General features: G+C 38.5%; 2 protein-coding genes across 2 annotated transcripts; both read left to right on the top strand.

The window, feature by feature from the left end:
* The first annotated feature begins 5749 nt into the window (after positions 1-5749).
* LOC138854728 (PE-PGRS family protein PE_PGRS3-like) lies at positions 5750-9483 on the top strand. Its single transcript, XM_070099506.1, has 2 exons — positions 5750-5843; positions 8033-9483. The coding sequence occupies exons 1-2, from the start codon at positions 5841-5843 to the stop codon at positions 9383-9385; spliced, it is 1356 nt and encodes a 451-aa protein (XP_069955607.1). The 5' UTR covers positions 5750-5840; the 3' UTR covers positions 9386-9483.
* A 4281-nt stretch (positions 9484-13764) lies between these two features.
* LOC128697635 (uncharacterized transmembrane protein DDB_G0289901-like) lies at positions 13765-20277 on the top strand. Its single transcript, XM_053789465.2, has 2 exons — positions 13765-13805; positions 15906-20277. Exons 1-2 carry the CDS (start codon positions 13803-13805, stop codon positions 20250-20252), a joined length of 4350 nt encoding a protein of 1449 aa, XP_053645440.2. The 5' UTR covers positions 13765-13802; the 3' UTR covers positions 20253-20277.
* The last annotated feature ends 4723 nt before the right edge of the window (positions 20278-25000 follow it).

Here is a 25000-nt window from a genome sequence, read left to right as displayed (position 1 = left end):
TTAAAGGAATCTTAAGCCAATTAAAAGTTTTGTGTCCCCAAAAAATTATAACCATACTTAAACACAAAGTTTTCCTGAACTGCCAAGATGTATTACATTTAAAAAGTGTAAATATACGTAACTGTAATACAAAGCATCTATATCACTTTTAGCTAGAAACATCAGCCTCATTAACTCTTAAGAAAAAATTGTCGTTCTTAACAAACTTCAGATATTCCAGATTAATAGAAAGCACCATTATCTATCATGTTCTTATGTTCTTACTTAAAAGTATCACCCAACTGATCAATCATCATATAAACAAAATATAATAATCACCCACCATCTTCACTTGTCACCATAACATCCCACCCGTAACATCAACCATCTCATCGATTTTGAAACAATCTCGCTCACGTTTAAGTAAGAGTTAACATAATCATCGCTTAATTACAGCTCAAACTCTATAACCAGCTCTTGAAACAAATAACTGAAATAAAATCCCTGGAAGCAATAATACCACTTATCACTCAAAATTAATAATAAAATTAAATTAATAACAACTTCCACTAACGCTAGACATAAAATACCTCTGAATAGTGTATACAGCAACCTAGACATTGACTTGAAAAATTAACATCGTAAAAATTAAGTAGAAACAATTGTTTAGAGCCGCTGATACCACACAAAGGTATCCAGCGACCTTGAGGCTTCTGCATGCATCACCGCAGAACTGTAGGAGATATAAAGACTCAGGGAGAAATCTCCTAAAGCAGTTAACACCGAGATTCACCTCACATACTACTACGTAAGCCATGGTTAGTGGTTAGTGTCTATGAAAATGCATTTCTTCTAGTGAATATTTTACTCCAAGAATCTGTTACACATAACTATTAATTCTTACGATGACTACTTCTCATACTAAGAATTCTATCAATCACCAGAAGTGTGAGTCTACCAAGCAAAGTGTTTCTGTAAGTGTATTTTATATTATTTTGCATTTTTCTTTTTTTCCAGATGTTGTTGATCAGCGTGTGTGCTGCTCTTCTTGACTCTTGCAGAGCACAAAGCACCTCCTCCCATCTTGGCTCTGCTGCTGTTAGAAGCCTTCCCCAATTCGTTTTTGGTGCTTTAGCTAGAAACCAAAGATTTTCTAATACTGGCTTATCTACAAATCAAGACTCTTCAGGAAGTGTGCAAGCTGCTGTTTTTAGGCCACGCGGTTATAACTCTTTTGGCGAGTTCTCTAATATCGGTAGTGGGTTATTCCATAATCCTGGTGTATTTGGACTTACCATACCCCGGCCGGGATTGAACCCGCGGTCAGAGAGTCTCAAAACTCCAGCCCGTCGCGTTAGCCACTAGACCAGCTAGCCACAATAAGATTCATCCAACTAGGTATATTTCTACACCATAGGAAGGTTAGCACAGGCACCACTGTGACCACAAATGCAAGTTTTTACAGACGAATCTCCAGCTAGCGTGGCCGTGACGAACTCTAGCTCAAGTCCCCTCACTGCCGTCAACATGACTCACGAAATCGTAATGACACGATTGCAAACAAACCATACCCTGGCCGGGATTGAACCCGCGGTCAGAGAGTCTCAAAACTCCAGACCGTCGCGTTCGGGTTCAATCCCGGCCGGGGTATAGTTTGTTTGCAATCGTGTCATTACGATTTCGTGAGTCGTATTTGGACTTGTTAATCCATTTATCAATGACTTCGACAGTGATCCTGTTAGTTCCTTCAGCGGCAACGGTGACCTTTTTGGCAACTCCTTTGGTGGCAACAGTGTTCCCTCATTTGGCTTCAATGACTTTTCAAACATTTTTGGCAACCATTTAAGTACCTTCGTTAGCTCTTTCGGAATTCCCCTTGGCATTGGATCTTTTAACAGTTTTGGTGTAGGTGATATTCATCCACTTAGTAATGACCCGGGCAGGGGTCAGTTACCAGGTGGTTTCACTGATTCGAACGGTTTAGGTACCATCTTGGGTGCTGTTCCCAGGTCTGTTAAATACGTTTCGCACCATTTTCGGCGGTCCTCTTAACAGTGGGTTTCTTCCTGTTCCCAGTATAATGGGCTCTGTTATTCCGTTTATCAATAATTTTGCCGCTGGTCCTGGTTGATTTGTCGACGGCAATGATGATTCTTTCGACCCTTCCTTTAGTGTCAATGGTCGTTTACCAGGTGAGCTTAAGGATTCTCGAAAACATCCTTTTTGACTCCATATCAGATTTCTCTCTTTTTTCAATAGTTTTAATGCCCCTATTGGTCTCTGTGTTCCTCCATCGGTTACAGTAGGGGTGTATTCAAATAGTTGGTAATCTCTTCAAAAATCTTTCTGGTTCCATCCTAGGTATTGATATGGGCTTCACTTGTGTTGCATACTACTCCAGTGAGGACATATCGGCAGCCAAAATAGATACATCGACGTCCCTGGAGGATACTGCCCTACTAGCTGCTACTGCTATAAATAATTAAAACTAAATCCCCAGTACACGCAAATGGCGAATTATAAATATACATGTAAAAATAACTACAAAATTTGTTATAAATAAACCAGTTATATCACATTCAGTGTATTTAATACTCAATACTTTTATTTATTTAACAAGATTTTTGTTTACACCCGCATTGTTTGGTTGTCCTATTCTATATAATAATTACGTTGTCACCATAATGATTTCACATATTAATGTCTATGATCTATTTTCACTAGAAACAGTTTCCATTTTCCCTACATTTACTGCTTGTAATTCGTCTACTTGTTCCATGCATCTGCAATTCCTACCACATATTGCTTCTCTATCCACCCTGTCATACGACTTTTTTCTAAATCCATAAATGCAACAACCACCAGTTCAGTATATGGGGGAAGCAGACCTTCACATTAGTTGTAAGTGTAGCTTAAGTACGGCAATGTACGGGAAAGCAGACTTTCACAGTAGTTGGTTATAAGTGTAGCTTAGGTAGGGCAATATAAAGACGTCAAACTCTTACATCAGTTGGCTATAAGTGCAGCTTAAGGTAGACAATGGTATTAACCTTGGTAATAAATACCGACAAGATGGTTTAGAAAGACAAGTAAGCAAACACTATGACATATTTATTAGAAAACGTTTCGGTCCTGGGACCTTGATCACTTCAGAAGTGATCAAGGTACCAGGACCGAAACCTTTTTTTAATAAATATGACACAGTGCTTGCTTACGTGTCTTTCTAAACCAAGGTAGACAATATAGGGCGAGACGCACCATCACATCAGGTGAATGATAGCAGGATTACAGGACCTGCGCTGTTGTGTACTTGACTTTATAAACGTTTACAATTACGAGGTGGAGTGGAGGAGTCAGGTAGCTGGCGGTGTGTAAACAAGTGCTGGAAAAAAGGCACGCATAACAAAAGCAGACTTTTTTAAACAAGATGTTACACCTACAAAAGGCTTTATCAAGTACTTGATAAAGCCTTTTGTAGGTGAAATATTGTACTTAAAGGTCTTCTGTAGCTAGACGTGTTTTTTTCAACCAGCTACAAGTCTACGTCAGTGGCATGTCCTGGTAGATAGGTATTAAGGCTTTTGTATCTATTATTGCATCATTTCCAATGTAAAAAGATATATCGTTAATCATCTAATGATTATAAACGAGTTTATGGCATAGCTAGTCAGTATAAGATCTAATGGAACCACATCTAATTTGGCTGGCCAGTATTATTTAGTTGCATTTAATATGACTGCAAAACCTCATTAATCACTTGATCATAGCTATGCTAATTTATTTTTCTTTCGTAAAATAATTTTTGCCTATACTTAACCACTTTCTAAACATAAACTAGGCGGCCCCATTATCATTTACCTCAGGCTATCCAAACCTACACAATACGCACTCTACAACAAACTCACTTTCGCATTATGGTCTTCTTCCAAAATTCTTTAGTTTGTTTCGAAATTCGGTAAACATTCACATATTTCTTAAAATCTCTCTCCTTTTCAATTTTCTCTCTCTCTCTCTCTCTCTCTCTCTCTCTCTCTCTCTCTCTCTCTCTCTCTCTCTCTCTCTCTCTCTCTAACACACACATACACAATACATTCACATACATTTAGTGTATCCTGTATGATGGTTGTTGTTGCGAGATTTACCTGTCATCTACCTTCCAGAGTGTAAGCATTTTAATAGTTTTTATTTCACACTAACATGACAGAACGGTGACACCTCTCTGAGTGGTTACTGTCAACCTTACTATATTATTATTAGTAGTAACAGTGGCAGCAGCAGTTGTAGTAGTAGCAGCAGCAGCAGCAGCAGCAGCAATAACAGCAGCAGTAATCTATTACTAATTATCATTATTGTTAGTATATGAAGCGCTTAACCCAAGTGGGTCGCTCAGCGAAACGAGTAGAGGCTCGAGCCTTCACCAAATAACTGCAGGACAGAAACACGACTGTCATAACATGCTTAGTTGGTTAAGACAGTGATTTCTACTGCACACACTTCCAAATCTTAAAAAAAAAAAAACCCAGCGATGTAGCATCACATAACATATTATAGTACCATAGCATCAACCTGTGACATACATGTTACCAGTTTCGAGAGTAGTTCTTCCCTTTCAGCCCAGCTATAAGCAATGAGAATAAAAATGGCGTTACATCAACATCAGCTATAAATAATCAAACAAGTAATTGAAGACAGTGACAACTGAACAAGAAGACAGGGACAGTCAATAGTAACTGTAAAAAAAAAACTAACAGTCTAAAAACTTAATGACTGCGACTATTAACCGCTAGAGAATTATGAACTCGACTAAATTTAAGTCTCTTTCCAGGACCTGTAGCTGTTACTTGAACCTCTCAGCCATAACAATCATCTCGCCAAGCACGGACACTACCACACTCACACAAACTACCACGATCACAGAAACTACCAGGCTGGGAGAAACCACTGAGCTCATAGTCTATCACGATCACAGGAACAACCACTACCACCATCATTGGAACTATCAGTACCGCCATCACAGGAACTACAACTACAACCATTATTCAAACTACCACGGCTACAGAAACTACCACTGTCTTGCCCTAATACACTCAATTCTCGCACGACGCGTGACAAGCGTGCTGATTTGAACGTTTCCTGGTGGTGCTCAGCCATTGTGTAGCCAGACGTGTCGGAGCCATTTTTTTTTTTTTTGCAATTTCCGTATTATCTTTAAATATACGCTTTAATAATTTTTCGCAATTTTATTTTTAATTGTTAAATGTATTTATTTGTAAGTTTATAGAATGTAACCCACCCAAACTTTTATTAAAATAAGACAAAGTTTGCTACTTTTAAAGGAACGTTAAAAAAAACTTACGTAAGAAAAATAAAATGAGGGTAAATTTCTTATTAACAGTCAACATTATTGACGATTAACAAGATTTTTTTAAGCTAAAATTTCATCATTAACAGTAACTATTAACGCTTACAATATCGTAACTGAATTGTAACAAAACTGTAACTAAACTAACACAACTAACACGATAGTCTCGATCAGCACAACAAATATTAACAATGTCAACACACCACCACCATGGCCACAGTAAACATAAGTACTACCAATCAGAGCTGGAAATAATACTGTACTGAGAAGCACACAATTACGAAGACAAGAAACGACGAAACAGAGATTGTACAGAATAGCTTGACACATAATTGTTTAGAGAGCAGCCAGTACCACACAAAGGGATTCAGAGACCTTGTACGACCGTGTGTATCACCGTGGAGCTTGAGGAGATATAAAGGCTCAGGCAGGACCTTCCTGCAGCAGTCCACACCAAGACTCGCTCCGCCAACTAGTAAATCACATCACAAACTAAATAATGGTCAGTTTCTCTCGCAAAGTTCATTTCTTCCAGTAACCTTTCTTTTTCCCTATACTTGTCACCCATAATGACTGATAATTTTTTTTTAATTATTTCATCATTCATTATGGAAAAAAATAATTTACCTTCAGAGTGCGTCTATTAAATTATGATTTCTGCTCTTCCCATTGTCACATCCATGGCCATTGTCTGAAAAAATAATTTTCCCTCATTTAAGTTACCAATTAGGAAAGATTACTCTCTCTCTCTCTCCATATATATATATATATATATATATATATATATATATATATATATATATATGTCGTGCCGAATATGTAAAACTGGTCAATTAGCAAGAACTCATTTAAAATTAAGTCCTTTCTAAAGTTTTCTCTTATACGTTTAAAGATATATTTTTTTCATTAATGTTGATGCAAAAAAATTTAATTTTGCACCAAAAGGAACTTCAAAACTTACCTAACCTTATTATAACAAGAACAATTTATTTTAGCCTAACCCGACTAATTATATTTTAGATTTGTTTACAATAATTTAATACTAAACAAACACAGTGAAATATATTTTTTTCGTTAGGTTCAGAATGATTTTGGCGAAATTACTGCACACACAAATTTTCACTTGTCCTATGTGGCAAGATGAGTGTTGCTATTTAAGCCAAGATCGCAAGTTCTGCCTATTCGGCACGACATATATATATATATATATATATATATATATATATATATATGTCGTGCCGAATAGGCAGAACTTGCTATCTTGGCTTAAATAGCAACGCTCATCTTGCCATATAGGACAAGTGAAAATTTGTGTATGCAATAATTTCGCCAAAATCATTCTGAACCTAACGAAAAAAATATATTTGATTTGTGTTTGTTTAGTACTAAATTACTGTAAACGTATTTAAACTATATTTGGTTATAATAAGGTTATAATGAGGTTAGGTAAGGTTTCTAAGATTCTTTTGGTGCAAAATTAAAATTTTTTACATTAACATTAAGGAAAAAATATATCTTTAAACGTACAAGAGAAAATTTCAGAAAGGACTTAATTTTAAATGAGTTCATGCTAATTAACCAGTTTTACATATTCGGCACGACATATATATATATATATATATACACACACACACAATATATATATATTCTTCTTTCAACGTACCAGCCGAATCCCACCGAGGTGGGGTGACATAAAAGGAAAAATGAAAGTTTCTCCTTTCAAATTTAGTAATATATACAGAAGAAGGGGTTACTAGCCCCTTGCTCCCTGCATTTTAGTCGCCTCTTACGACACGCATGGCTTACGGAGGAAGAATTTTGTTCCACTTCCCCATGGAGATAAGAGGAAATAAACAAGAACAAGAACTAGAAAGAAAATAGAAGAAAACCCAGAGAGGTGTGTATATATATGCTTGTACATGTATGTGTAGTGTGACCTAAGTGTAAGTAGAAGTAGCAAGACATACCTGAAATCTTGCATGTTTATGAGACAGAAAAATGGACACCAGCAATCCTACCATCATGTAAAACAATTACAGGCTTTCGTTTTACACTCACTCGGCAGGACGGTAGTATCTCCCTGGGCGGATGCTGTCTACCAACCTACTACCTATAACTATATATATATATATATATATATATATATATATATATATATGTCGTACCGAATAGGCAGAATTTGCGATCTTGGCTTAAATAGCAACGCTCATCTTGCCATATAGGACAAGTGAAAATTTGTGTATGCAATATTTTCGCCAAAATCATTCTGAACCTAACGAAAAAAAATATATTTCACTGTGTTTGTTTAGTATATTAAATTACTATAAACAAATATAAAATATATTTAGTTGGGTTAGGCTAAAATAAATTGCTCTTGTTATAATAAGGTTAGGTAAGTTTCCTAAGATCCCTTTGGTGCAAAATTAAAAATGTTTACATTAACATTAATGAAAAAAATATATATTTAACGTATAAGAGAAAATTTTAGAAAGGACTTAATTTTAAATGAGTTCTTGCTAATTGACCAGTTTTACATATTCGGCACGACATTATATATATATATATATATATATATATATATATATATATATATATATATATATATATATATATATATATATATATATATATATATTACAGTAATGTGTGTGTATTCGTTGCTTAATTTTTATTTATTTTCTACCTTTCCAGAAGTTGCTGTTGATCATTGTGTGTGCCGTTCTTCTTACTGACTCATGCAGAACACAAAGCATTTCCTCCAGTCTTGGCTCAACTATTAATAGAAACCTTTCCCAGTCACCCTTTGGTGCTTCTGCTGGTGAGCAAGGATTTATTAGAGGAAGTTCATCGACGACTCAAGACTCTTCAGGACGTGTTGTGGGTGTTCCCGGCGGACAGTTCGGTGAAAGAACTTTTAGAGATTTCTCCAATGACGATCGTGGGTCTTTAGCCAATTCTGGTGTTTCAGGAAACGATAATCGTGCTAGCTCATTTGGAGGTAATAGTGATTCTTCATTTGGATTCAGGGACTCCTCGACCAGTCTAGGTGGCATTCGCGGGTCTGAAGATTCTTTTGGAAACAGTAATGGTAATTCCTTCGACGGCTCATTTGGTGTCAATGGTCGTTTTCCAGGTGATTTCGGAGACACTTCGACCGGACAAGGTGGAACGTCTGAAGGTGGCTCTTTTGATGTGAATGGTCGTTTTCCAGGTGGTTTGGGAGACTTCTCGACTACTGGTTTTCGTGGATTTGAAGGTTCCTTTGGCAGCAACAATGATAATTCCTTCGGTTCCTTTGGCGCTAATGATCATTTTCCGGGTAGTTTCGGAGATTCCTCGACTGGACTTGGGTTCAATTCTGGTGGAGCTCGTGGTTCTGATGGTAACTTTGGTAGTAGCAATGACAATTTTTTTGATGGTTCCTTTGGCGTCAATGGTCGCTTTCCAGGCGGTTTTAGAGACACCTCGATTGGATTAGGTGGTACTTCAGGTGGTGTTAGTGGCTCTGAAGGATCCTTTGGCAGTGGGTCTTTCCCTAATACTGGCGTGAGTGGCACAAGAAATCCATTTATCAATGACTTCGGGAGTGGTATCTCCAGTTCCTTCGGCAACAATGGTAATCCCTTCGAAGGCTCCTTTGGTTTCATAGACTCCCCGAATGGTATAAGTGGGTCTTCGGGTGGTTTTGGAGACTTTGGCAGCACTTTTGGTGGTCCGCTAAGCATTGGGTTTCTTCCCAGTACGGGGTTAAGTGACTCTGTTAATCCGTTTATCAACAGCTTCAGTAGGAATCCTGTTATCTTCCTCGGTGGCAATGATAATTCCCTCGACCGCCCCTTTGTTGTCAATGGACTAATTGGCTCCCTAGGTGGAATTCGTGGCACTGTAGGTAACTTTGGCAACTCTCTCGGAGGTTTTGATGGCTCCATCAACAACCTTGATGCCCCATTTGGGGCTCCTGGTTCTCTCCTCGCTAACCGCAATCCCATACTCCTGGTAACTCCTTCAGGAGCGTTCCTAGTCCCATCGGCGTTGCTGGTATAGGCTACGGCAGTAGTCATTTTAGATATTTATAATAGAATAAATGTTTCTGACTGGCAAACCCGCTTTCCGTACTACATGCTATATAATATAATATCAGATATGATAGTCAATACATATTTATATGAATAAATAATTAATATTACATTTAATGCATTTATATCTCCACTCAACAATGAAACACTATCACTGACTTAAAAAAATAGCTAATCAAAAACTATTAAAAATAATTATGCATCGAAAGATACTCTTTTATTGTACAAATATGTAATTCATTTGGGGAATTTAAACACAAAAGTGCTATAAACACTGATAGATGGTACACGTACGAACTCACAAGAGGACAAAGAGCATTTAAAGCGAGTGCTGATTATTTCCTACTCACACTGGTAAAAGGGCATCTTCATACAATAGTTACATGTCGTACTCATTTCCATTTCAGTTTTGTCTCTGTGTTTATTCGTGACGTATAAGAAAACGATAAGTTCATCATAGGAATGTAATTTTTTTTTTCAGTGTTCGTGTGTAATCAGCAAATGTTTATGATGTTTGTGTACGTGTTTCTTTGCGGTTACGGAGGTCGAGTCTCGGCAAAAGACAACACATCTTGGCTACTTATGACCAGTTTTAGTAATTTCCTCTTTCATAGATTATGTCGTACCTACCATTTCAAATGGGTATGGCGCTTGCTTTCCCCCATTTCCTCATCTAAGTCATTCTACTTGCTGACTAGCATAGAGCTGAAAATATACTTCCTAACATCTAAATGCCTCCTCTGCGTCAATGGCATCCATTTTTCTTTCTTATCGACAATCTCCTTCGTTCGAACATTGCACCCAAGTTTGCACTCTGAAGTCCTTATAAATATACTGAACCTAGCCTGGCCTCCCCCCCCTCTCTCTCTCTCTCTGGTAAGACTTTGAAGTTAAATTCCTTGAGCTTTTCTTCACCATTCAACCCTCACAGTGCCAGAATCAGTCTAGCTGTTAATTTTTGGAATTCTTCTGCTTCTGGCATATTTTTTAAGGTGTAATGCTGGAGGTTAATATTTTAAGTCAGGCTTCACATACATCTTGTACAGTGTTCAGGAAAATCTGCGGTATCAAAAGACAATTTTAGTATTTGCAATCCCCACTCCCAACGTTATCTTTACATGGACCTCTAGCAATATGTTCGGTGTAATGATGACTCCCAGATCCTCCGCCTTATTTGATTTTCGTAGTATCTTAATTGGAATTTTGTACTATGTTTCTGGTTTTCCTTTGCCCTTCTATATTTGCAATTCCTTTAACTCGTTTGTACTGAATCTCAACCGCCACTTGTTTGACCATTCCTGCAGCCCTTTTTAAGCTCCTCGTGTTCTTCGTGTCATTATTTTCACGTTATCAGCAAACAACGATGTGCCCGATTTGTTTGCCTCTGGTAGATCAGTTACGTCCAACAAAAAAGGCTCCTAGTGAAGAGCCCCCTATTTTGTTCTCTAGGCTTTCTTTAATCTATTGAGAATACCTTTTCTTATACCCATGCTGCGTCTCTTAATTTATGGATCATTCTCCGTTCAGTGTTAATGTTTCCAGCACTCCAAGAGAGTACGGCTATCCTAGCATAGTTTCTTATGCTTGATTTCCGTTTTCGTATCGTAGAATTCCAGCGGGTTCTAGGGTCAGGACTTGTCTAAGGTAACAAAGATTTTCTGCAACGAAACACTTTGTCTTAGGTGAACCATTTACCTCCATCTAATTACCTTTCCAGTACTTCGTTGTGTGTGTGTGTGTGTGTGTGTGTGTGTGTGTGAAATAACGAATATCTTTGTTCAAGAAGCATCACAATAAAACCCATTGGACTGAATATTACTACTATTACTACTACTAATAATAATAATAATAATGCTAATAATAATAACAGTAAAGGAAAGTTCAATATTTTTAACTCACAAAATAATTTTCAGTTTCGTTGTTCTCCAAATTTTGATTAACCAGTCGCTCAACAAGAGAGCAATTTTAAGAAAATAAATTGTTTACTTCAACCCTATGAATTACCTAGAGTGGAAAGTTTACTCTGAGTTCGAGTCTTTGAGACAAAATGCATTAGTTCAACGCTGTAGTTCCGGATAAAGGAAGCTTCATACTAAGTGATAGTTTCCGAGAGATGAAAGTCAAAACTAAGCAGCAATAGACTCATTTATTAGTTAAGTCTTTATGTCAAAAACGTAAAATATCATCCTATGAAATGACTGATATTCAGGGACGGGCAGAGGTGTCTTTACGCTGGTTGAGGACTCATTGTCCAAACAATTGAAGTTTTCCAACCATTGTTCAAATCAAATCTGATTACTTCCCGCTTTCCACAGGCTGAATGACTCTCTCTTGCTTAGAGCTTACGTATGAAAATCCAATACACACGAAAACAACATCAACAATAACAATAATAAATATAATATTTTTTATGATTATTATTGTTGAATAAAATAGTCGCAAAACAATGGCTGGAACATTTCACCAAAATTCCATATTAAGGAGAAGAACCTTCCTTACAGTAAGTGCGAGTTTTTATATATTATTATTATTATATTTAGTCTAATGGGTTTTAAAATGACGAATACACACAGTCATTTTTTTCTTAAAATTCTTACGCTTACTGGAACTCGTTACTTCGTGTGTTGAGACGGAACCACAGCCACACTTACCTTCGTGTGTTGAGACGGAACCACAGCCACACTTACCTTCGTGTGTTGAGACGGAACCACAGCCACACTTACCTTCGTGTGTTGAGACGGAACCACAGCCACACTTACCTTCGTGTGTTGAGACGGAACCACAGCCACACTTACCTTCGTGTGTTGAGACGGAACCACAGCCACACTTACCTTCGTGTGTTGAGACGGAACCACAGCCACACTTACCTTCGTGTGTTGAGACGGAACCACAGCCACACTTACCTTCGTGTGTTGAGACGGAACCACAGCCACACTTACCTTCGTGTGTTGAGACGGAACCACAGCCACACTTACCTTCGTGTGTTGAGACGGAACCACAGCCACACTTACCTTCGTGTGTTGAGACGGAACCACAGCCACACTTACCTTCGTGTGTTGAGACGGAACCACAGCCACACTTACCTTCGTGTGTTGAGACGAAGCCACAACCACACTTACCTTCGTGTGTTTCTCAGAAACAATAATGACTCGAGAGTTTCCTAGACACTCTCCTAGACACACTCCAGTATCGAGGCCTCGATGATGGTGAAGGGTTCTTGATTCAAGGAATTGAACCTACTTTGCCATTTGAATAAAACGTGAATAAGAAATAATTAATAAACAAATAAGGTAATCTTCATGCCTCAGCAACCTTTATTCTGTCTCACTTTAATTATCATAAGCATTTCCTAATTACTACAATCATCTGGAAGCGCTAAACCAGTAGGTAAACAACATTCACATAGCTGTAACTCTAGAAAAATAGATCAGTGGTAACGTCTTCAGCTCACAACCGAAAGGACTTAAGTTCAGTACTAGACGATCGGAAAGGTATAGAGAAGTCTTACACCTATTGTCCCTATTCCAGCACTAAATAGGTGTTAGTCGATTGCTGTGGGTGAGGTTTGAGGTCTACCTCAGACAGAGGGATTGGTTTTTAAATGAGCCGAGGCAGGAGAAATGCTCTGAGCCTGCAAATTCAACTCAGGAAACAATATGACATTACTAGAAATGACATAATTATACCTTGCACTTCACCAGTGCTTTCAAAACCCATATTGCATTAACTACGAATAATAATATCCACCATTTCTCAAAAATTGGAATGTACCATCACACACACATCTACCATATTGTATTATTGCCTCTTTAAAGATCCTGATATTATTTACAAGAATACGGTACAGTCTCCTGGATAGAAATTAAATTTTAAAGGAGTGGGCCGGTAAGCCAGCGGAAGGCCTCGGTCAGATAACCAAAAGCTCCAGTGCCGGGTCATCATATGACTAAGACCCGCGTCACGAAGCAAAATAAAACTGTAGAATCTCCACAACAATGAATTTATCATAACACAAACGTATTACTTTTGATTTCTCTAGTATTAGGACGATGGTAATTTGCAGCTTTAGCAACCCAACTGCTGTCGACAAGCTTTAGACATTAATTTAATAATGTAAATACCAATACCCTTAGTAAACAAAGTATTTACTCAGTGTAAATCCAGTACTGCTAAAAAATATCAAAGTATATCATGATAGAATGGAAACATTAATATCACTGGAATAATCACTTCACAAAATCGCTGATACCACAACACAAAGGTATCCTGAGTCCTTGCTGTGCCTTTGTGAGTTAGGGTGGAGCTGAAGGCAATATAAAGCCTCGGGTAGGACTCTCCTGCAGCAGTCGACGACGAGGCTCACCCCATAGACAACTACTTCAGAAATGGTTAGTGTCTCACAATTTATATTTGTCTTTCTCTCAGTGTTTCTTAGTTACTGTTTCCACCATTCAGTGTCACTTTCTTCTTGATCAGTGTGAACCTGAACATCACTATTATGCTCACAACACAGTGGGAACGCGTTCTGTTTACAATATCAGTAACCTGGGTTCAGTCCTACTCAAGTTGGTATATATGAGCAAATCTCCTAATGACTGTTGTCCCTGTTCTTCTAGCAGTAAACTGGTCGACTGGTGTTGAGCTCATCTGGAGAAAGATTTATGCACTCCACTGAAAATAAGGCACATACCTTCATTCTTTCTTTTATTTTTTATTCTTCCTTCCTTTCTCTCTCCTTTTCTTCTTTGCTGTAATAGAGACAATGTTCATTTACGTCAGTTTTCATCCAATAAATCTGTCTATATTCAACCATATCAGTCATGGTTACTTTACTTACCAAATGATTTGCAAACAATTAACCGACTTTATTTTCTTTTACTATTACCAAGCAAATTTCCTTTATCAAGCGTTTAATGTTACCCAAATACATTAATAACAAAGAAAATTCAATTAACTCAAATTCAAACCTAAATGTCTAGTCACTGAGGTCGACAAATCGATTCCCAGGACTCCAAACACAATACACACACAACCCATACATAGGAGACCAAAACTTATGACGACGTTTGGTCTGTCTTGAACCATTAGTTACACAGTTAATGATGACCAGTTAGTGAAAAGAAAAAAGACGAATATTTATTTCAGCATGATACAGTGTTTGTACAGAGATGGATGACATTTGGCTGTGCATGCAAGAATGATTCACGTCATAAATTTAAGTTTATGTGCGGGTTATTAGTGAATCATTCTAGCCACTGTATTGTGCCTCTTACTTCTCCATAGACAAGTTTCTTACGCGGTACTGTGAAATCTCAGATTAAAATTGTGAACGCGAGGCACGAGTTACATTGGTTCTTCTTGTAAAGAAAACGCGAGTTAAGACACCAGCAGAGGTCTTCACAAATCATTGCCCTGCCAAAAAATTTAGTTAAGAAAAGAGCAGGATGAAGAGTTGTGGTGAAGCCTCCGCATAAGCAACTTGTAAGGGATCCATACCATTAAAAATTAAATGACAAATTACATTTACATGTTGATATTCTTATATAACGAATACATTTTGTGTGTGTGTGTGTGTGTGTGTGTGTGTGTGTGTGTGTGTGTGTGTGTGTGTGTGTGTGTGTACTCACTTAGTTGTACTCACCTAGTTGAGGTTGCGGGGGTCGAGTCCGAGCTCCTGGCCCCGCCTCTTCACTGATCGCTACTAGATCACTCTCCCTGAGCCGTGAGCTTTATCATACCTCTGCTTAAAGCTATGTATGGATCCTGCCTCCACTACATCGCTTCCCAAACTATTCCACTTACTGACTACTCTGTGGCTGAAGAAATACTTCCTAACATCCCTGTGATTCATCTGTGTCTTCAGCTTCCAACTGTGTCCCCTTGTTACTGTGTCCAATCTCTGGAACATCCTGTCTTTGTCCACCTTGTCAATTCCTCTCAGTATTTTGTATGTCGTTATCATGTCCCCCCTATCTCTCCTGTCCTCCAGTGTCGTCAGGTTGATTTCCCTTAACCTCTCCTCGTAGGACATACTTCTTAGCTCTGGGACTAGTCTTGTTGCAAACCTTTGCACTTTCTCTAGTTTCTTCACGTGCTTGGCTAGGTGTGGGTTCCAAACTGGTGCCGCATACTCCAATATGTGTGTGTGTGTGTGTGTGTGTGTGTGTGTGTGTGTGTGTTATCAATGATCCCAAACAGAATCACACTTTTGTGCTCAAATTGCCCACAACCTTTATTTATAAGAACCCCTTTTTGCGTAGGAACCCCAAGGCTAGCGCCCGGATTGTCTCCATTTTTATCAGACTCGAGTAGGTAAGAACTGAATCTTCCTCAGCCGAATGGAAGCAGTAGTGACCCTCGTCAGAGAACATATCAGACACAAAAATGTAAAAGCAATATTTATTTTACCATAATAAGTCGTACTCCTTACACATTTTTATGTTTTTATCTCCACGTTACATATACTTAATATACATTTTTCATTTCAGAAGCTGTTGTTAATTGCTGCTTGTGCTGTTCTTGCACTCACATTTAGAAGAGCACATGGTTCCTTCCTCCATCTTAGAAATCCTTCTGCGTCCGAAGACCACAAAAGTGTTCATGCCGTGTCTACTGGAAAACAAGGGCGATTTTTGAATGGGAGGCAAATCGGTATTTTGTTCAATGGAGGATCTGGAGGCGCCGCAGATAATACAGCAACTTTACGTGGAAGCCATAGAGGATATACTAGAAAATTTATAAATCAAGGATTTCCTACTTTTTCGATTTCTCTTCTGGATTTCTCCAATGGAGGTAGTGGGGCTTTCCATAACCCTGGTGTACATAACACTGTCGATCCAATTAAGAATGGACTCCCTGGAAGTCCTGTTCACTCATTCAGTGGGAATGACAGATCCTACGGCAGTTCTTTTGGTACAAGAAATGGCTTGTCAGCTGGCTCTGTGGACTCATGGAATGGACTAGCCGGTTCCCTAACAAACATTCGTGGCTCTACAACTACCGCTGACAGCTCTCTCAATGCCTATGGTGTAAGTGGTATTAATTCGTTAAAGAGTAAATTCAAGGGAGAATCTACTAGCTCCACTGGAGGAAAGGATGCTTCCATCGACAGCTCTGTCAGCTTAAACAGCCCATCAGGGGGGTTCCTAAACGTAAACGGACAGGCAGGCTCCTTAGGTGACTATCCTGGTCGTGCAGTTGTGTCATTAGTTAATCCTGGTGAAAAAGGTACTAATAACCCGATTTATAATGAATTTCGCAGTGATTCTGCTAGCTCCTTCAGTGAAAATTTGGCTTCCTTCGATAGTTCTCTTGGTGTAAAAGATGATGAATCTGGTGTCTTTCTCGACTCATCAAACGGTCGTTTGGCTTCAACGGGTGTAATTCATGGCTCTCGTCGCGCATTTGAAAGCTCTTTCGCTGATCCTAATAATGATAATTTCTTTACTCTTGCTGAAAGCAACACTGCTAATACTATTAAGAATGCATTCGCCAGTAGTTCTGATAACTACGATCTAAAGAATGGTTCTTCCGCCAGATCTTTTGGAATACGTGATGGTGGGATTAGAAGTTTCACTGAATCTTCTATCGGTCTTGCTGGCTCCTCAGGTAGTTCTAATGGTTCCTTCCTTAGTGGATCGTTTGCTAATTCTGGAGCAAGTGGTTACGGTAACAAAAATATTTTTGAATTCGCAGGTGGTTCTCTTAACTCCGGCAGAAAAGATGTTTCTTTCGACAGTTATTCTGGTCAAAATGTTCAGGGACCGGGTGCACTCTTTGACTCTTCGGACGGATTTACTGGCTCCTTCAGTGATAGTAATGGTGCCTCTTCTAGTGGGTCGTTTCCTAATGCTGAAGTAAGGGGCTCTGTTAAAATGATTACAAGTGAATTCGCTAGTGGTTCTGTTAGCGACTCCGGCAGAAAGGATGTTTCTTTATTCAGACATTTCAGTACAAATAGTGGTGATTCAGGCAAATTTTTAAACTCAAACGGTCTTGTTGGTTCCTTGAATGCCGTTAGTGGCGCTGCTGAACCTTCCTCTAATCCTGGCTTAAGTATTATAACTAACCCGATTAAGGGTGTACTAGCCAGTGGTCCTGTTAACCCCATCGGAGGAAAGAATGCTCTGGACAGCCTCTTTAGTTCGGTTGGTAACAGAGTAGGAGGCTTTGTTGATTCTTCCGATAGAATTGTTGACTTTACCACTAGAGGTATGTTAAACAGCACTCTCAGTGCCTCTGGTAGCGAGTCTGATGCTGCCCTAGCTGCAGGTGCTACAGTTAATCCGGTTAACAATGAGTTCAGCGTTGGTTCTGGCACCTCTTTTGGTGGGAAGGGTGCTTCCATCGACAGCGGTTTCAGCATCTATAATAGTCCACGTGGATTCGTGGACGCAAATGTACTGGCAGGTTCCCTGGATGGTCCTAGTAGCCTTGCACATGGGCCTTCAGCTACTCCTGTTGTAAGTGACACTGCTAATCTGATTAAGAATAGCTCCTCCAGTGGTTCGCTTGGATCATACGATAGCAGTTATGATTTCTTCGGCAGCTATCTCGGAGTTAAAAATGATGCAACCGGTGATATTTTCGATTCGTCGAACAATCGTTTTGGTTCCACGGGAAACAGTAGCTCTGTAAATACATTTGGCAGCTTTTTCGGTGCTCCGGGTAGTGGAACCTTCTTTAATCCAGGTGGCAGTGGCACAGTTAATTCTAATAAGGATGGATTCGCCAGTAGTTCTGTTAACTCCGGTCGAAAGGATGCTTCTTTCGACCGCTCTCTTGGTGTAAACGGTGGTGGGCCAGGTGGATTCAGCGACTTCTCGGGTGATTTTTCTGGCTCTTTCGGTAGTTTTAATCGTACCTCTTCTAGTGGGTCGTTTTCTAATAGTGATGCTCATGGCTCTATTAATACGTTTAAAAGTTTTCTAGCAAGTGATTCCATTAGTTCGTTCAGTACGAAGAATGCTTCTTTTGACAGCTACTCTAGTGTAAACAGTGATGGCTCAAGCAATCTTAGAAACTCGAATGGCCTTGTTGGATCCATGGATGCACTCAGTGGTCCTGCAGGTGGTCCCTTCGCTAATGCTGGTATAAGTAACACTGTTAATATGATTAAGAATGGATTAGCCAATATTCCTATTAACTCCTTTGATCAAAAACATGATTATTTGGATAGCTCCATTAGTGTAAATGGTGGTGGAATAGGAGACTTTGTTAATTTGTCTGATCGTGTTGGCTCCTTCGGGTCTAAAAGCGAGTCTGACTATTCTTTTGCTGCCTCTGTTAATCCTGGTGTAAATGGTGGTATTAACCCTGTTCGGAATGAATTCGACAATGGCTCTGTCAGTTCATTCGAAGCAAAGAATCCTTACCTTGAGAACCCTTTAGGGTTAAAAAGTGGTTCGTCAAGTGGGTTCATAAACTCAGATGGTCTTGCTGGGTCCTTGGATAGCTTTCCTGATACGGTAGGTTACTTTGCGAACTCTCTCGTTGTCCCGGGTAGTGGTTCTTTTCCTAATCAAAGTGAAAGCGAAACAACTAATCCTGTAACTAAGGGATTAGCCATTAGCTCTTCTAGCTCAGCCGGTAAGGATGTTTCCTTTGCCAGCCCTTTTGGGATTAAAAATACTTTATCAGATGACTTCGCTGACTCGAACTATTTTGCTGGCTCCTTGAATGGATTCTCTGGCTCTGAAGGTAACTTTGGCAGCGCTTTCGATGCCTCAGCTAGTGGGTCATTTGCTGATCCTGGAGTAAGAGGTACTGATAACGATTTAAAGAATGAATTCTCCAGTGGTGTTGTTAACGCCTATGGTGGCAAGGGTACATCTGAAGGTTTATATAGTGTAACTGGTGGTGGCTCAAGTGAACTCGTTGACTCTTCTGGCAGCCTTGTTGGCAACTTTGGCACTGTAGACAAGTTTCGCAGCCCTGTTGCTGGTGAAAGTAGAGGACCAGTTACTAATCCTAGTGTAAATGATCTAGTCAGTCCAGTTAAGAACGCATTTGACAGTGATACAGTTAACTCCTTAGGTAGGAATAAGGGTTTCTTCGACAGCTCTTTTGGCTTAAAAAATAATCCATCAGGTGACTTCCCCAATTCTTTCTTTAGATCAATGAATGTCGTTCGTGATCCTACAGATTCCTTAGACAGCTCTCTTGACTCCCCTGATAGTGGATTCTTTACTAACCATGGTGTAAACGGTAATGCTAATGATTTCAATAAAAGTTTCTTCAGAAATTCTAACTCTCTAGGCGGAAAGGGTGCTACTTTCGACAGCTCCCTGGGCGTCAATGGTGGTGGTGGGGTGGGAGGAACAGTGGACTTCTCGGGCGGTCATGATTCCTTTGGTGGTTTACATAGTTCCGTTTCGAGTGGATCATTTCCTAATCATGGTGTAAGAGGCACGGTTAGGTCTGTAAGAAACGGATTCCCCAAAAGTTCCATTAACTCCTATCGTGTTAAAGATTCATCCTTCGACAGCTCTACAGGCTTAAATAGTGGTCAGTCAGGAGAGATCATGAACTCAAAAGGTCAAGCTGGATCCTTGTACGGACTTCGTGCACCTGCACGTGGAATAGTCTCTAATCCTGGTGTAAATGGAGGTATTAATTCGATTAAGAATAGATTCACCAGAGGCCCTTTTAGCTTCATCCAAAAAGGGGCTTTCTTCGATAATTCCGTAGGGAATAAATGGGGTAGATCACGTCTCTCTCTCGATTCCATAAGTAGCTCCATCGGTAGCAGTAGTGCTCTCTTCATAGCACTGGTAACTCCTTCGGGTGTCTTCTTTGCTCCATTTCGAGTTTTGTCATACCCCTTTTTGTTGTAGAGTATTTCGGTGAGAATAAAGGATTCGTTAGTAGCCACGATAGATATCTTCTGTTGTCGATACTCTGTTACCATCAATGGTATATATATATATATATATATATATATATATATATATATATATATATATATATATATATATATATATATATTTTATATATATATATATATATATATATATATTATATATATATATATATATATATATATATATATATATATATATATATATATATAAATATATATATATATTTAATGTTCAATTACCCACATGGAGACAAACTCAGAAAAGTAATTAATATTCTGAGTTTCTGTCTAAATGTGGGTTATTACTGAATAAATACAGTATAAATGTTGCAGTTATCCTCCATCAACCCTCCTGACCTTCGTAGGATTTGAACATCTTCTTTCTTTCTTTTTCTTAACAATGATAGGATTTTTATGTATGACAGTGATCTTTGTATCAAGTCTGTTCAGTTTTGGTTATAATCAATGCTCACATGTCCAGTTAGTGCGGAGATAATAAATTTGATCCATTAAGGCTACCAATGATTATAATTGATTTTATTTTGTGGTTCAGTAAATTTCACTTTACTGTCAGGCTATAATATGATAGTCAGCTGACACTGTAAAATTATCCATGCATAATAATGTTACTTTTCTTATATTACTGTATTATATTAATGTGTTTTTTAACTGAAATCAAGTTCAGAAAGACAGTAATATATTTAATATGTAAAGTATTGTAATTTGTGTTATGTAAAATGTCACTTGAATCGTAATGTTATTGGCTAAGGCAAGCTTTTTTTTTTTCTAATTGATCTGCAGTTCAGTGTAATTAACTGCATATAATTATTTATTTATTTAATTGTATTTCAGAAATATAGACCTTGATGGGGTTTTAGAAACAATATTAAGTACGGTATTCAATTCACTTAGTTTTAACTGAGAAAAAGAGCCAAGTCCCATTTAAGGTCTCTACTGATTACTATTTTTGTTTCTAGGATTACTCTCCTACTATGTTTGCTAGATGTCTCTGATTGATGTGATCCGAGAAAGGTTTCCCCGTATCCCAGAAGCCTAGCCGCCCCAACCCCTCTGTTTTAGTGTCCCTTGAAAGTTGTCCTAATATCCAACAGGCCTAGCCATCTCTATTTTAATAAACGCAAGAGGATTAGTAAGATGGGATGCATAAGTTTCTAATGTAGCTAAATGTCAACACTGAAAAGTGGAAGGCAACCAGAAACATTTACAGGTTATCAAATGTAAACGGATATCCCCCAATTTCATCAATAAAAACAACATACTGGAACCAACATAGGCAGCCACAGAATGATATGAACCTTCCACTAAGATACACTATGAAAGATTTTAATATTAATTAGAAGGAACATACTCTAGTTATCTCACGGAGATCAGTATTCCAAAATGCACCAGCACCTGAAGTTTAAAGTCACTCAGAAACCGTATTTTATAAGTAGTCGGCACTGAATGTTTGCAGGTAATCGGGAAAACCTGCATTTAAATTTCCCCAAATTCATTCAATAAAACTGGAAGAAATTGACCCCCAATGAATAAGACACATGTGCAACATCTGAAAGACGTTTCTTCCATTGATCAAATACAATGAGTGAACAATCAGGCATAGTACTCACATAAGCATGGGTAATACACATGTCTTGTTATATAAATATTTAAGAGTTCCATCCCTACTTTGAGATCTCCCATTTTCCTCTATCGAACCTGATTGTTTCCCATTTCCCAATGCACTGGATAACCCCTACGCTTTTTGCGGTCTTCTCCTCCATCACCATAGATGATATAATTTATCTGCAATTACTTTTTGTACATATATGAAACATTAAAACACAGTTTCTAATAATAGTCGATATGGGTGAGTAAGACACATCTGCAGCAGTTGTTTATCTTTATTGTGGAAGCTCTTACAATCAAATACAGAGGTGACAGATACTGGAGAGAGAAGAAATGATGACGTATTTCACCGCTTCTGCTGCCAATGCTTCAGCTACCTTCAGTAATAAAGTCACCTGTGTATTTATTGTAGGAGTCTGCTGAGTAGGTGAAGCATTTCGACAAGAAACAGCTGCTGTACATGTGCCTTATTCATCCACGTGTCAGTACTGTATACCACTAATTTGATGATAGTTAATATGATAGTTAATACATACTAAACCCTGTAGCATCAAGTGCAGTGTTTATTGCTGAGACAAGCATTATGACTTCTGCCACCGTGACCTTAAAAGTGTCTCAGGATGCTGGAAATCGAGGTCTCGAGTGCTCGCGTGTGTTGTCCACGTCTTATATACAACCTCCCAGGTGATCACCTCTGCCCTACACCACCACAAGGACTCAGTGTTTCTAAGTGGATGGCCCTGAGCTCTACCTTTTACATAGATCATGTCCTTGTTTTACGGGTATTACCTTGCCCACATTTCTATGTAATGCTAATGACTGACTTCTTCATCCAGAAAGTAATAATAACCGGCTGTGTATATTTTTATATATCTTATGTGTGTGTGTGTGTGTGTGTGTGTGTGTGTGTGTGTGTGTGTGTGTGTGTGTGTGTGTGAGAGTGTGTGTGTGTGAGTGTGTGTGTGTGTGTGTGTGAGTGTGTGTGTGAGAGTGTGTGTGTGTGTGTGTGTGTGTGTGTGTGTGTGAGTGTGTGTGTGTGTGTGTGTGAGTGTGTGTGTGTGAGTGTGTGTGAGTGTGAGTGTGTGTGTGGGTGTGTGTGTGTGTGTGTGTGTGTGTGTGTGTGTGTGTGTGTGTGTGTGTGTGTGTGTGTGTGTGTGTGTGTGTGTGTGTGTGTGTGTGTGTATGTGTGTGTGTGCGCGCGCGCGCGCTGCGCACTCGCGCGTGTGCTTGCCTACACGTGCAAAAATAGCTATGCCATTGGCGATTTCTCACATTATCAAGAAATCAAGGAGTAATTCACATACTCTATGTACTTTAAGATATGTATGTAACACTGTACCCGTAATGACATTCAGCGAATGTGTGAAGGAAAACGGGTTTTCAGGAGAGGTGCTGTCTGATCAGGTTAAAAAAAATGAGACTAAACTCTGCCTGTTACACTTTCCTTGCAGAGCAAGAACTTAAATTGCAGCATCATCGTTCATGGATGCGAGTTCTATATAAATTATTGCAAATCATCAAGAAAGTGGATATGAAGAAAAACGAGTGTTCAGTTATCAATAACATTGACTCTGTCCTCTGTTCAATGTGGGTTTGAATTACCTCGATTCCTACTGCTAGAATCAGTTTGTATCATACTGACATTGGTCAGCTTGTCAGACTATTTTTACAAGCGTCTAGTATGTATGTATAGCACCCATTTTTTGAGATTAGTGTCTCTGGCGATTCAAAGTACACATTGTATGCTGTGATGATCGAACAGCAATACATATATGAAATACAGCTAAAGAGAATAAATTTTTATAAGCTTAACAGAAGGGAATAAATTTTTATAAGCTTAACAGAAGGGAATAAATTTTTATAAGCTTAACAGAAGGGAATAAATTTTTATAAGCTTAACAGAAGGGAATAAATTTTTATAAGGTTAACAGAAGGGTATAAATTTTTATACGCTTAACAGAAGGGAATAAACTTCTATAAGCTTATCAGAAAGGAATACATTTTTATAAGCTTAACAAAATAAACTTTTATAAGCTTAACAGACGGGAAATGAGATGGTAGAGTAGCAGCGTACCCTTGAAATACCTTAGCTGTGAATATCCTAGCCAACCCGGTCAGCTCCACACCCTACCTCTAGGCGCACGATATTCTACCCAAAACCTATAATAAGGAAAACATCATTTTTACGGATTCCTGCTGTAACTAAGTCCACGAGGCAAAATCCGTATGAAAACAAACAACTCTGAGGATACAACCAGATGTGGGAAAGCAGTGAATGAAATAAAGAGCTTATAAATGGGTTAAGATGAATCAGCAACAAACCTAATAATGACACTGGACTTGATTTGCGATTTGCGTTCAGGGGTAATTTTTTTTACCTTGGGGTCCTCGAGATCACCTCAGGATGCATTTTATACTAAAATCTAGATTACAAAAAAGTGCGGTCTATGTCGTGGCCGTTTACAACAATAGCTGAAGGTGAGAGAGATGATTTTAAAGATGATACTTCATATAATAATGAAAATTATGAAGGTGATGGGGATAAGAATTGTGATTAACAAAAAAACTGATAATGACTAGGATACTGTTGCTATTATGATCACTTCTTCAGCTACTACCACGGCTCTTACTGCTTTTAAAATTAATATAACAGCTACGACTGCTAGTGCTACCCCTACTACTGTTACTGTTAGTAAAACTGCCAGTAAGCAATAATATTGATAAAAGATATAATAATAATAATAATAATAATAATAATAATAATAATAATAATAATAATAATAAACGTTAAAAAAAATTCCTTTTTTTTTTAGAAAAAAAGCGAACTATCACTAGGTAGTGCCTGAATTTCCGACATACAAAAGAAGTGACTCGTAGTTAAGAAACAAGATTCACCTGACATTGAAGAACGCGGAAACGGGAGTGTACCCGCTAGCTTCAATAAAAATATAATTAGGACGCCACTCAACCTGTATTTATTTGTTGCGTCATCAACCTCCATTTTTTTAAGAGGTATCAGCTTGCTATGTTCATTTGATAGCACGTTTGCCTTCTCACACTAAATGTATATCAAACGATAGTGATTCATAACCTTTA

The sequence above is a fragment of the Cherax quadricarinatus genome, chromosome 68 (genome assembly GCF_038502225.1).
Source record: "Cherax quadricarinatus isolate ZL_2023a chromosome 68, ASM3850222v1, whole genome shotgun sequence".
Taxonomy (NCBI): Eukaryota; Metazoa; Arthropoda; class Malacostraca; order Decapoda; family Parastacidae; genus Cherax; species Cherax quadricarinatus.
Note: the sequence above shows the minus strand (reverse complement) of the source record. Positions and strands in the feature narration are given on the sequence as shown.